Here is a 15,219-nt window from a genome sequence, read left to right on the forward strand (position 1 = left end):
TGTTTAAGGCAAGAGCATTGAATCTAAGGGGAGACATTCAAGTATGTGTTACATGCTACTTTAATAAACAGTTAAATTTAATCTCCACTGAGGAAAGCTAAGTCTGCCATGAGTTGTCAATTTTAGCAAACTTGGTGGAGTAAACTGGATACATAGCCATTATACACATGCATTAGTCAAAAAATGAATCTTCTCCAGAGAAGATGAAGTTCCGTGCAGCCTGAGAGTTCGTTTTCTCCTTTGCCCTGGGAATCCTAAGACTTGAATTTGGGAGATCAGTCCTTACCAAAGTGGCTCGTCATAATCCAGTTTCTGAATGCTGCCATATTTGCACTATCACATTATCACCATTCCAGAGCTATGTATATGGAGAGCCATACATGACTGTGGTTTGCTTGCTGTGCTTTACTGAGGCCCAGAATCTGACTCTATACCTTGAGAGGATTCTCACACGGGCTCAAATGGGGTGGGAATCTAACCCTCATCTACAAGTGACAAGAGATTACGATTTTGGACACTCAAGCTGGCCCCTAGCAGGACACACATCATCCGAGATCAGACAGCTGTCCACAAGACACAAACAGTACATTTGGTGTTCAGATGCTGGTCTTCAGCCAGTGGTTCTAGATGAAGCAATTGCCAAGGTTTCCATAGAGAGAGAATGCTTTGCGCAACAAAATTAATTTAAATATAAAGGTTCGTCTTACTTTTTAACCCAGTTATTTTTTTCCTTATTTCAAAGTTTACAATTGAATGCTTTCAGGGCTTGGTGAATGGCTGGAAAAGTCTTTTACAGACCCCCATCTTTTTGCTGAAATCAGTTTTTACCATTTCTTACAAGCTACCATAACACATCACCCCCTTTCCCCTCAATTTACAGAGCCAAACATCTGAGCAAAAACTGAATTAAATGGCGCTTAACTTACCTACAAGAAGTTTGTCACATCACATGTCACCTAGCACTGGAAAAACTCAGAGAAAGCCAGTAAGAAGGCAAATTTTCCATTAAAATAAAAGAAAAAAAACTGCTTAAAAACTTAATGTGAAAAACAATGACAAGAGGAATTAAAAAAGAATGATTACAAAGAAGGCAAGACAAACCAAAGGAGCTAACGCCATGACTCTGACGGGATGCTGGCTTAGAGAGTGCCCTTCCAGGATGAGCTTGGGGAGGGCCAGCGAGGTCAGCCGAGACTTTATCTTCTCCAAACTGCTGCGGTAATTAGTCACCCTTTCGCAGTTTGTCTTTACCGTCTCACTGTGGATTTAGTCATTGGTCACCTGTAACGCCCAAAATGAGCATCTACTGTGTGTCCAGGCATTGCATTCCCTGTGAAAGAACCTGAGCCTCAGAATGTGTGGCGAATTTGATACACATCAGTGATTCTAAGTATTTGCCTATCTAATAAACTAGGTCCTCTGATTTTTAAAAGAAAACAGGGAGGAAGACGAGACGGTGAAGAGAAACAATCCATATTTAACCTAGAAATGTTAAGTTGTGCAGCTGACACAAATTTTGACCACTTCTCATAAGCCTGTCCTACATCCCAGATATACCTAACTCCAAACTCATCCTAAGGGAATTTTCTACTGTATTCCTCTCCTGAAAAAAACAACCCAGTGGCTAAAAACCCAGTAGTTTTTAGAATCCCAGCCACCAAATTACACTAACATTTCTGGGAGTCCACCTGATACTGTTCTTTCAAGGCTTCTACCTCCTGAGTTCTAAATCGTCTTGGCCTTCATACCCTCCGTTCTCCAGTTTTAAAAAGATTTGGTACTTACTATCAAAAAGCCATTTCATTGCTTACCCTCATTTTAAAAACAAGTTATGAAAACAATGGGGATGGGGAGACCTTCAAACTCTTTTCATTCTAAAGAAAAGCAGAAGTGAATCCCAGGAAGGAGGTGTGGACTTATAAGGATGTGGCATTTCCTCAGGATTCGGTGGGAATTCACTGATTTAATTTACAACAATTGAGGCCTCTGTGCTTTGAGTTTTTTGGCTCCAGCTGGCATGGCGACTATTTTCCCGAGGAATGCTCATACCCAAATACAAGGACACCTTCAGGAAGAGGAAAAGGAAGAAATACAGTCTAGGAACCCAAGATGTGAACCAGGAAATTCTCTTCCACTGCACTGATTTAAAAGACTATCACGCTGGTGCCTAACAAATTCCACTACCTTTTTGGAGTTTACTAGTGCTGTGACGTCTTCCCTTGGACGTGCAACTGTTTTGCACTAAGAGATCCATATTATTTTCCCAATAACCAAAAATATCATTTCCTGAAAAGAGTTAGGGATGTCAATTGTAATTGTGAAAATTACACAGGTCTTTGTGTTCCTTGAACTGTCACTAAACCTTCAAGACCAAACAAAGTTGAAACTCAGATGCGATATTGAAGTCCACCCAGCTCTCATCTCTCCAAAGCCGGTTCCTACTTACGCCTCCTCACACACCTGCCATTTCTACAGAATGAATTACTTGCTTTGTGTACATACACTCTTCATTTGTCCATCTCCATGCCTTGGTTTGCCCTGGAAGCAGTGCCTTTCCCCTCCCTCCATATGCCCAAATGTTACCTACCCTTGAAGGCAGGCTCAGATTGTGGCTACTTCCCCTGGCTGAAAAAAATTTCTTGCTTCTCTGATATTCTAAAGAATATAATCCACTCCTCTCTTATGACAATTAGTTTTCTATTTTGTATTGTATCGTAGTTGCTCTTTTGTCTTAGTCAAGATAGTAAGCTCCCCATGGGCAGGGTCCTTGGCACTTAGCACAGTGCAACATACACACAGTGGGTGTTCCATACACACTAACAGAATGAACAAACTAGCATGACACTTTAACAAACCAAAGTAACTGACCACAGGCAAAAATTTACACCCTCACCCAGAAATATCTGTTTAGCGAACACAGCTCATAGATCAACAGTATCCAGAACAGGAGGAGCAGAAAATCATACTAAGCTAAACTAGCCAAAACTTGGAACTAAGGCAAAAAGAAGACTGGGAGCCCTTTCGGTGTCATACTAGAGCACACTCCATCACGTCAGCCTAGGGAAGGGCCATCTGAATCTCCAGGTTGGGATGTAAGAGTTTGTCTTTCTATTTACTATGGATTAGGGCTTAGTTTCTGCAAGGTTAAATGTTAATTTAGAGAAAAGTGATGATATGCAACCTATCTTGCCCAAATGTTATGACTGTACTGCCCGTTAGGTCACTGGCCAGTTTTGCATCTAATTTAGCTATCTTATTCTAGCTTTCTTCTCCCCTACTCCCCTGCTCCCTCAACGTTTGTACATATCAGTTTCTGATATCCTCCTTCAAGCCAGCGTTATCATCCTGCTGGTTCCTTCATCAATGAGTTAAATAAATCTTCAGTGTAGACTCATTTGATTATTATATGAGAATTGGATGCTCAATTTTTGAAAATTATACTTTAAGAATATTAAAAATTATGAATAAGGGAACACATGTAAAGATAGATACTGCTAGTATCATTATTTTTCTGCTCATAATTAATTTTCTTTAATTTTTATCTAGAATAAATTTCTAAAATACCAGATTTACTCACCCACAAACATTTCTTTCCATCCCAAAGATTTATACAGAAACAGCAACAGTGAAAGGAATGAATATTCTTTACGTCCTTGTCCAGAATAACTCTTAATGGCACGTATGTGTCTATTTGCAAGTCTGCTGTAATCAGTTCAGTAACAGCTTTATTTAGAAAGCCTATATATCTCAACTAAATATCTAATCATTGAAACGAAAATAAAACTTGCTTGTAAATTTCTTGAATGACACGTCTATCTATCATTTGAAATTACTGAGCACTATAGAATGTAATTTTACATGTTAGGACGAATAGCATTTTGTAAATTCAGGCTATACTAATACTGCATTAGGAACAAGACAGTTGTTCTGAAATCACTACAGGCCCTAATAGAAACCAGACACTAATACTTAAGAAGTAACTAGCTGAAATTGAATGAAATAATCACCCAATCCACAAAGCATTTATAAGATTTTCCCATAAAACACATGTAATTTTTTTTTTTACTGAAGAGAAATAATTCTTCCTTATTGTCCTAAACATCAAATGCCATCACATCATAAAAATAAAATATAGCACATGGATCATTCCATTTTGTTCATCCATTTATTCCTAAATTACATATTCACTTTACCCTACAATAATGAAAACAGTATGCTTGTTCATCATTATTTACAATGTTGCTTAATCAACAAAGCTCAAACGTTCCCTCGAGAGAGCATTGCCAAAAGCGAATCCATTCTAAGCAGAGGGTTAGAAAGATCTGTGTTCTCTAACTTGCCCTTGCTGTTACTGCTGCCTGCACACTCTTGACTTAACCCCAATAGGCTGCAATTGTGGTCCATTTCATGGAAACATATCTGACAACCAAGATGCATTTAATATACATCTGTAGTAGACTGAATTGTGTGTCCCGACCCCCCTGCTCCCCAAAGATAAGTCCAAGTCCTAACCCCAGTATCAGTAATATAACCCTATTTGGAAATAGGGTCTTTGCAGATGTAATCAAGTTAAAGTGAGTTCATACTGGAGTAACGTGGCCCCTAATCCAATGACTGGTGTCCTTATAAGAAGGAGATTTGGACAGAGACGCAGAGACACACAGGGAGAATGCCATGTGACGACACAGGGAGAAGGCCATGTGACGACAGAGGCAGAGATTAAAGTGCTGCAGCTACAAGCCAAGGAACTCCAAGAATTGCCTGGAACCAGTAGAAGGCGGCAAGAGGCAAGGAAGGACCCTCCCCTAGAACCTTCAGAGGGAGCATGTCCTGCCCACACCTTGATTTCAGACTTTTGGCCTCCAGAACTGGGAGAAAATAAATTTCTGTTGTTTCATGCCATCCAAGTTTGTGGTAATTTGTTATGGCAGCTCTAGTAAACTAACACGACACCTTTTAAATAGTGCCTTTTTTGGCTGTTCTTTGTTAAGAGTGATTAAAATCTACACTATTAGGAATGCTAAGTAAAACTAGATCAAGGAGAGCTGTGATGGGAGTGGGGGCAGGACAAAGCAGCAGATGGGGAGAGACCCTCTGAGGTTCTAGTTCCTTTCAATTTCATCCACCTTATATATCTGGCTTCTGCAAAAGATCTAATTTTAAGAAGATTCCTGTTTTAAAAATACAAAGGGTGAGGGTATAAAAACCGTGATCTAGCAGTTTCCATAGGAAACATATCACACGGAGATACTCACCTCAACATGTTGACAGGTTTGGATGAGTTTAGCCAAAAGGGTCTCCAGTTCCGTGTTCCTCTTAATAAGGCTTGTGAGGTTACTCTCCAAGTTTTGCTGTTCAAAAAAGAGAGGAAAAATATTATTCTGCATACTTTTAACGCTTTAGTACACACAAAATTACTCATACTCAGGAAAAACTTGATACATTTTTCAGAAACCTCCATGAAATCTATGCAGTTTCAAGTATTTATAGATTTAAACTGGATTTTGAAAAGTAGCATTTAAAAGAACCTTTTAAAAATGTTCAAATTTCATTCTTTTTGTTCCTGCTTCTTACACTAACTCAGGCATGTTTACCGAATAACTAGTTATAGGTTACTTCTAGGTCGTGAACTAGAGAGAAAGGAGGTAACTGGATTTCTGTTCCTTTACCTGAATCAGAAATGGCAATAATATAAGGAATATATTTCCACATCAAATCAACTACTATTGGATTTTTAGGATTTACCCTCTTAAGGGCAAGCTGAGGTCAAGCCCTTGGAGGAAGGTTTCAATTGTCCAACTATCGCTGACATTATGGCCATTTATAGACGTTTATAAGAAGTCCTCACCATACATGTCTACTCACTCATAGTACATTTTATTGTCCGTGTTTCTATTCTTTGCCTATCAACCTATCAATGCCAGATCATATTTTCTTGAATGTTACATTTTTCATATCACTATCCTGCTTAAGAATCTAGAATTATTCCCTATTCCTTTAGGACATCAAATTTAAAGTTCCCCACCATGACTATTAAATCTTATTTTCAACTAAATTAACCCCCTGTTCTGGACAAGATTCATTAAGACTTCTCCATTGCTTCTTATTCAGTATGCTCTTCATTTACACCATTCATTCATTTATTTATTCATACAAGTACTTATTGAGCTTCTACTGTATGCCAGACTCTGAGATACTGGGGAAACAAAAATAAAACTATCTGTTCTCTGTCCACAAGGAGATGCCTACGCCACTGGAAGAGATGCTGTAAACAAGCGAAGGGGAAGAGTCAGGGCTGCCTGAAGAAGGTTTCCAAGAGGACACAGTCTTTCTGCTGAGGCTGGAAGGATGGGAGGGAGTTTTTGTTAAATAAGAGTGGGAATTTCTTGGGAAGATAGAATGGAGGTGGAGGTGAGCACAGGGAAGTGTATTCCATGGGCAGGGAATAGAACAATGTCATATACCAAGATCAGGAGGGTGTGAGAGGGCAAAAGATGAGGGCAACTGTGTTTTAACAGATAGACAGTTCCACAAATACAGTGAAGATATAAAATGGAAAGAAATTTCATGGAAAAGGAAATAGACCTAGGGTTTGTAATGCCATCTGAGAAAAAGGATTTGGAAAGAGTATGAGGGGAATTTTGAAAATTAACAATTTCATAAAGGTGATAATAGTTCATTACACTGTGAAATTTCTTTCTAAAAATGTTTACTACTTTCCTAATTTTAGATTTAAAAAGGCATATTTGGGAAAAGAATCAGTTTTATTTAATGCTTAAAATGCATAAGTCAGAAGCAGAAATCTCTTCGGTCATTCTTAAATAAGCGTGCTTATTAATCTGGTGTTTATCCTATAGCCTATTTTTTTAATTTCAATGACCACATTTTTCATTTCCAGTAGGTTCTTTATCACATCTCTCTCTTCTTATTGAATTACTTTCTGTTCCTGTTCCCAGGATGCACTTTGTTCTTTCATAATTTAAGAGAACTAGACATACTTATTCTTAAGCTCTTTTGAGAAAAGGCAATTCCATATTTTCCTGTGTTTGGGTAATGCTTCCCAAGAATCTGATTTTATCTTGTGACTCATAAATTTCTGTCCGATAGCTCATCTGACGTGAACTTTGGTCCCTGTGCTGTGATTTGGAGATTGACATACCTCAGCCCCATGAGGTGCCCACTCTGGTGTTAGAGCTGGAGGCTGTTTCCCCAGAGAGGGCACTCCCACAAGACACCTATGTGCCATCGAGGCACAGATCCTGGCTTGACTCAGTGCCTCTGCTTCCTTCCATGGGAATTCTGTCTGGCTCCAACTCCAGAGGAGGTGGGAGGCACCTTTTGAGCCTAGTGTGTACACAGGGAGGCCTGGCCTCCAGGTGTATGGGGCAGTCCGAGGCTTCTGCCATGTGCAGGATACACTCCGCCATGTTTCCCTTCAGGGCCCCACTGCCCCATCTCCTCTCTACTTCTCGTGAGCAGCCCAGCTTCAGCCCCCCTCACCATTCTGCATCTCCTTTCATTTCTGATCCTTGGAGACTTTCCACTTATGTTTAAGCTTGGTAATTATTCTTCAAAATCCATTTTAAAATATTTTATCTATAATTCTCACGTATTCAGAATTCATAGAGAGGTTTTGTGCATATTTCATCCAAAGTGGAAGACCAACAAGAAATCTTCAATTTGAGCTTTGAAACAAAGCATCTCACATATAAATATTTTAAAGGAGAAAAATGACCATTTCTCACTTAAAGGATAGGATACAACAAAAAGTCAGAGAATGAACCAGACAGTGATTTAGGTGCAACTTAATGATCTCATGTTTGCATTAAAGAAAAACTTGCTTTCAAAGCTCTTAACAACAACAACAGCCAAAATTTTTTCTACTGTTTGGATTAAATGAATTGCGACCACTAATCACTTTATGGTCAGAGACTAGAGAACAATTTCGAGGCATTCCATTATTCAATGTCCTTGATTTAGAAATGAATACTTTATGGTATATTTGTCAACTTCTTTTGGTATGTTAATCTTAGGGAATCCTTTTACTTTTTCTTTTTGGCTGACCCTTCAGAGCAGGAAATTTCTAGGGAAATACATCATCTAACTGTTTACAGTTCAATTGTCATAGGTATGAATTTCTTAAAGCTATCAGCAAAAGAGAGCCAAATAAATATAATCTAACACATTTAGATTTACAAACATCTGCTTGCTTTCCCCTCCTTTTATTAAGTGCACATCGTGTATAAAATCTGTTTTTAATCAACTAATATGTAGACTAAAACCTGTGGTTTAAACACATTGACCTATCTGGATCCTTTGGGGTTATTCAAATTTAAATAATACAAGTGTTACTGAAGTCCACAAAGACTTACTGAGTCACTTAGAAGTATAATAAAGGGAAATGAAGCTGAGAGAGAGACTTGTTTCCAAGAGGTACCAAAGGGACTGACAACACTTTTGAAGAGAGCCCGGGTAACGGGAAGGTAACAGAATCCCATCCTCAATAAACCATGCATCCATAAGCTTCCACTACAGGGACTCCTGTGGAGTTTTCTAGAATTTAACTGTATCACTAACATCCTGTGTGGCAGTCAGCAGGTCCTATAACCTCTCGATTTTGACTGCACTTTGTGCAAAAGAGAGAGAATATTTTTTGGCATAAGAGTCTTGGGACTAAGGGATATAAGTATCTACTTCCCTATGGACATCTAAGGAATTCTACAGAGTACAAAAAAATAGTTTTAGTTTTCTGTTCTCACCTCAAAAACATCAATATATTTACATCTCTTTATGGAGCTGAGCTTTGTAGAAATCCAAGGAGTCAGGCATGAGTGACCACACACGTAGAGTGAGGAGACTGGGGCTACCACCTCAGCTGAATTCTCCTGGACAAACGACTGTTGGGCTCAGTTTTCCCACCCATAATATGTGGATAATGATAAATCTACCTATCTGTGCTATTGTAAAGATCATAGGAGAAAATGAACACATAGACCAGGAGCTATACAAACGTTTGTTGAAATCATGAATTATCGGACAGAACGTTCAGTTTGGTGTCAGTACCAGACACCACTGGCATCCAACTCCATGCCTCAGGCAGTCACCATTCTCAAGCTTGCGGATGGCTTTTTGCTGCAGGCACCTTTGCTTTCACTCGCCCCAGGCAAGGCAGGCTGGGGTGCTGGGGAGAACAAGGGGAGGCTGATGCCCCTAGGAGCCCTCAACCAATAACCACTGGCTGTTGGTATGGTAGATGAACAGCCCCTTCCTCATCTCCCAGATGGGACCACTCTGAGTGGAGTTCCATTAGATCTCCCAGAGAGCCCCACTGGGAGGAGGTCAGGTGCCCAGAGCGACAACCTGCTCATGACCACGCCCTCCTTCTGCTTCCTTCCCTTGCCCTTACAGATGCTTCCTGGAGCACTTCCCAATTCAAATTCTAAGTCAGGGTCTTCTTCAGGGAGAACTCAACTAAAACCTTTTCCATAGACACTCTAATCCATTATTTTTGAGTGTTCCTTCTTATGAGGAATAGTCAAATTAATAGGAAATTTTATTGCTTTTGAAAGATATTTGCAAATACAAGAGATTTTTTTCACTTCCCCCATCTTCCGTCTTTCTAACTTTTTCTAGAGGTCACATGTCCTCCAAATTCCAGGCTCTAAACCAGCACTGTCATTAGAAATATAATGTGAGCCCCAAATGTGAGTTACATTTTAAATTTTCTAATAGTCATGTTAAAAAAAAGTAAGAAGAAACAGGTAAAATTAATTTTAATAATATGTTTTACTTAACTCAATATCCAGAATATTATTTCACCATGTGATCAATATTTAAAAACTGATGAGCTAGTCTACATTTTCCTTCTTTCTTTCTTTTCACTAAGGTTTTGGAATCAGGTATGTGTTTTACACATATAACACACACAGCTAGATGCAGCTAGTGGCTATATTTTGAACAGCACAGTATTAGAGTCTAGAAAAAGGGTCGGCAAACTTTTTCTGTAAAGGGTCAGGTAGAAAATATTTTAGGCTTTGTTGGCCTTATGCTCTCTGTTGGAACTACTTAATTCTGCTGTTGTTTTAGTAAGAAGGTAGCCATAGACAATATGTAAACGGGTGGCCAGGGCTGTGTTTCAATAAAACTTTATTTACAAAAACAGGTGGTGAGATTTTGCCAACAGGCCAAGCTCCTTCCTGGGTCTGGGTACATGCTCACCCCTCTGGAATGCACCTGCATAGCAGGAAATAATTCTACTACCAAGAAGAGAGTATTACAAAAGTACAGTACTTATTGAGTACCTGCTGTACATCCATCACTGCTTAGTCCCTTCCCATTATAAATCCTCAAATATTCATTGTGGGAACAATTAGCATGGAAAACTGAATATTCACTGGACAACCCTTCTGAAATCTGATGTAGTAAATCAACTAACTAGTTAGTTCATTGAACAACTACTATAGATTCTCAAAACAACACTTTCTACCAATTCAGGCTTTTCTCATTAGGCGCATTGAATCTGAACTCAAGAAGAAGGGCTTGACAGTTTAGAAGCATTCTGAAGGAATGGTATGTAACTCTATCAGACCACAACATTTCTGGCAGATGGAAGGCAAATACTACATTGTTCAACAATTTTTGTAAACACGGGTTTATATAAATAGATAGTCTAGCAATTTTCATCGACACATCTATTTCAAATTCTATCTAAAACCAAAGTCAAGTCGCTCCTGGCCTGAATTCATTACCTCTTCCGCACGTATTTCTTTCACAGCACCCTTACTCTGTGAAGAGAAAGGATGTGCTAAGGCTCTTTGTCCAGAGGGATGACGCTTTTGTAAGGATGCAACTATTTGATGGAATTCAACATTCTCCTCCCAACACCACCACCAAAGAAGACGAATATAAATAATTCAAGATGGTCTTTCTAAAGGTAAAGATGCAAGGAGACAGATTTGGTATCTTAATATTAAGTAAAAGATTGGACACAAGTCAAATTTGTGGAAGATAAAGTTGTAAAACATGCTGCTTAAAGAATGAGGCTCCCCTGCATGCTTTATGCAGAAAGAATGATTAATTTTTCCTATAATTTTTATTTTTAACGCATATACCTCTAACGAATTTTCATGGAGCCATACTCAACCTTCTTCATGTTATGTAGTTTGTAATGAGGATTATTTAAGTTGACAATTGAACAATCTTTGTCAGGACAGTTGATTTTATACCAATCTCAATAGAAGCCTTGAGGCACGGATATGGACACCAGCTGAGAATAATAAATCCAACTTCGCAGATGAGCTTTGTATTTCTACATACGCTGATACCCAAGCAAATAGCAAGGTAAGCAGACAAAAATACCCTTAATTTTAGCCTTTGGAGACCTGTACCTAAGAGTCAGGTTGCGGGGAATTAATGACTTGTCATTGAGCACTACTATTAAAATGTATGCCTGAAACAGGAGATTTCAGTAATTCCTTTCGGGTTTGTCCAGGCCTTAAAGAATGTTTGCTCTTATTCCGAAGTCAATGCTTCAGAATGTCTTTAAAGTATAATATTAAGTCTGGATGCCTTTCAAGGAAAACACAGATCTGGCTTGTTTCAGTCCATAATATTCAGAGTGACATTCAGGAACTGTGTTCGTAGCCCTGACACCCAACACCACCACTCCGGCACGATCAGGATATGAACACGTCGAGTGCCACAATCCATATATTTTCTTCTAAGAAACTTTAATCACAATCCTTAATATGAAAACACACCCGTATTAACACATGCCACCTGCATAAAAGCATAAATTCTTTATGCGTAACTAAACTCTTAAGAAGTTTTAATTACATTGCAGGAGTTTAAGGCTATCTTCAGGTTCAACTCACGACAGACCGCAAATATGTGTGATTTATGCCAGTTTTAATTTTTAATGCCTTTTTTCGTTGGTTATGATGGTTAACATTTCCAAACGCCCTGGCAAGACAGGTCGCCCAGGGAACTTCAGAAACGTAATAAAACCCAATCTGCATACAAATTTAAGTCTAGTGTTCCATGGACTACAATTTAAGACATTTTGATATGTGATACTATATTTACCTTGTCAGGTTTTATTTGATATTTCTATATTAACCCCATAGATTCTGCTCTATATATTTATAAATTCCATTGTCAAAAGTTCAGAGTTTATTATTCTAATCTGGTAGTCAATAATATACAGAGAATAATTTTTAAATACTGTTTATGGTCTAGAAGAATTTTCAAACTTTAATGGAGATAAATATGTTAGTATAGTTATGTTCATTTGGTTATAATGTTAGAAGATCAAGCAAAAACTGCTTATTTCCAGGTATTAAAGATGTGAATGGGCTTTCTTCTTCACTCCTCGCTCCTGGCCCTATGTCTGCCTATAATAAGAGAGGTGAGCAACTGACCAATACACACACTTGTCAGTTTTGAGAATCAACATTGAGTGAAGGAAACTAGGAACACTTGAAAATCTCTAACTTAAAAATAATGATCTCCATTGCAAAATTTATGCCTGGAGAGAAATGCATCAGAGAAAATGACTGTAACTTTTATCAATGGAACATACAGAAAGGATTTTGTAAGATTATCACATAAGTAGAAGATCCATGAATGTTCCAATTTGGAAGCTCTCCTGCTGCCTTTCTCTGCTCTTTTGCCCCTACTCAACTTCTGAATCTTTCTCAACACAGCATTCTGGGCTGCCATGGCATATCCATGGAGTTGACTCAAGACAGATGAGCAGTTTGTCAGTCAAGAATTAGATTAAGAAAGGATTATGGGAATATTGGAAAACAGACTAATAATAGTTAATTATTTTTGCTCAAATGAAAGCTTTCAAGTGTGGAAATATTTAATCTCCTAAACCAGGGGTTAGCAAACTACAGCCCACAGGCCAAATCCTGCCCACAGCCTGTTTTTGTATGGCTTGCCAGCTAAGAATGGCTTTTACAATTTTAAGTGTAATTTAAATGATTAAAAAAACAAAAGGACAAAATTTTGCAACACATGAAAAGTGTCTGAAATTCAAATTTCTGCATCCGTAAAGTTTTATGGGAACACAGACACTCTCATTTGTTTATGGGTTGTCTGTTGCTGTTTTTGAGCTACAGTGACAGAGTTGAGTACTGGCCCTTACAGAAAATTGCTGTCTCCTCCTTAAAAAAGTAAAAATATCTCTTTTAAATAATCTAAACACTTTTGGGGCCAGCCCGGTGGTGCAGCAGTTAAGTTCGCATGTTTTGCTTCGGCAGCCCAGGGTTTGCTGGTTCGGATCCCGGGTGCAGACATGGCACCGCTTGACAAGCCATGCTGTGGTAGGCGTCCCACATATAAAGTAGAGGAAGATGGTCATGGATGTTAGCTCAGGGCCAGTCTTCCTCAGCAAAAAGAGGAGGATTGGCAGCAGATGTTAGCTCAGGGCTAATTTCCCTCAAAAAAAAAATCTAAACACTTTTTATTAATTAATAAGAGTATTTTCTGTGTTAGTCAAAACCATTTTAAAATTTCAATATAATTTAATTCGCTTAACACTTTCAACCACTACTATGAGAGCGTAGGAGGTAAGCTTAAAATTTCAATCATTTGGGTACTCAAAATTCTAAAGAAAACTCTTTTTTGCTGGCAACCAAAATAATTTTTAACTAATAAAAGAAAAAAAAGGTGTTGGTGCCAAGATGGTGGTGTAGGCAGACTCTGAACTCACCTCCTCCCACGGACACAACCAATTTACAACTATTCTTGGAACAATTACCTATGAGAGAGAACTGAAAACTGGATAAAAAGAGCCCCTGCAACAAGTGACAGTCCTGACTGAGGTGGAAGATGCAGAAATTCCTTTCTGGAGAGAAAAAAGTCACTTTTGCAAGTCGCAGAACTCCACGGCCAGCCAGGAGCAATCTTAAGGTATGCAGCCTTCCCTGGAGAAGCAGGGGACCAGAGCAGGGGAGTATTATGGCTATAAGCATCCTTCAGACTCAGCACAACTGAGATGAGTCTCATAATATCTGGCTTTGCTGGCTACTAACCACAATGGGGAATACCCCTAGAAAAGTTATGGGACATAAGTGGAAAAAAGTTGGACCGTAAAGGACCCCTACACAAATTCACCCATTTGAGAAAGCAACCTAAAATCACCAGAAAGAAAAGCTCAACAGTCCTTTCTTGAAAAGAGACTCACCTGATAGGCTCTGGGTGCATTTCAGTGAGAGGTGAGACCTCTTCAGGGACTGAGACATTGGGGGCAACCATTATTGTGACCTAATACAGGGGCACTGACACAGATACCAGCAGTTACCATTGGAGTTTTTCCCCTGGTCTGTTAGCCCAGGGTCTGCCCCCCCCCACTAGAGTGTCTATTTAATCCAGATCAGCCAAGGCGGGCAGCTCAACCCAGGGACTGGCCCCACCCAACAGCAAGCCCTCGGGAAACTTGTGGACTTGCATAGGCAGGGTGCCTGGATCCTCTGCAAGCAGGTGAGTGGGTGTGCCTCTGCAGGACGAGGCGTGTGTGAGGAGTGGGCGGAGTGTTTGGGGCATTGATGGAGTGTGTGGGGACCCCTGCAGTGGGGTGACTTTGTCTGTTTCAGGGGGTCGGGACGTGAGCATGGGCCAGAACTATGTTGACGGTGTGTGTGGACCAATGACTGTGGGGCATGTCAGCTGCAGAAGACTGGTGCTTCTCAAACAGCCACACAGGGGATTGGCCCCACCTTCCAAAGCCTGAAACAATTGGGTGCTCCTGTGCCAGGGGCCAGCTCCACTCAGCTGCAATCCTGAGAAAGCTGACAATAGCCTCACAGGCTAGAGGCCTACAGCAAGCGTAAGCTCCTGAGCCTAGCAACCAGCCATGCAGGGGGCCTACACACTTAACAGAAAAGCTGCAACAGGAATGTGCTATTAGACCTTGCAGCCAACTGTGACGGGGTTCCCCAAACCAAGTAAACTGACTAAACAGTCCATAGCAGCCGCACACACTTGAGAATTACAACCAGCTGGCCAGGGGGAAAGCCCAGCCTCCTGGTGCACCCATACCAGGAGCAACCCTGCCACAACAGAAGGACACACATAACCCACACATGAGTCACTCCTGCAACATTTGGAACTTGTGATGAGAGAGAAGCACACTGCTGGGCCTCATAAGGCATCTCTTACATAAAGCCATCTTTCCAAGATCAGGAGAAATAGCCGACCCACCTAACACATAAA

The 15,219-nt window shown here is 39.8% G+C and overlaps 1 protein-coding gene across 4 annotated transcripts in view; it reads right to left on the bottom strand.

Annotated features, from left to right (window-relative positions):
• The window catches only part of MID1 (midline 1), a 347,027-nt gene that overhangs the window by 68,385 nt on the left and 263,423 nt on the right, over window positions 1-15,219 (bottom strand). For all 4 annotated transcript variants that reach the window (XM_070604434.1, XM_070604436.1, XM_070604433.1 and 1 more), the window contains exon 3: window positions 5,256-5,351. In XM_070604434.1, coding sequence (XP_070460535.1) covers window positions 5,256-5,351 — 96 coding nt within the window. The remainder of the gene's footprint in view (window positions 1-5,255; window positions 5,352-15,219) is intronic.

The sequence above is a fragment of the Equus przewalskii genome, chromosome X (assembly GCF_037783145.1).
Source record: "Equus przewalskii isolate Varuska chromosome X, EquPr2, whole genome shotgun sequence".
Lineage (NCBI taxonomy): Eukaryota > Metazoa > Chordata > Mammalia > Perissodactyla > Equidae > Equus > Equus przewalskii.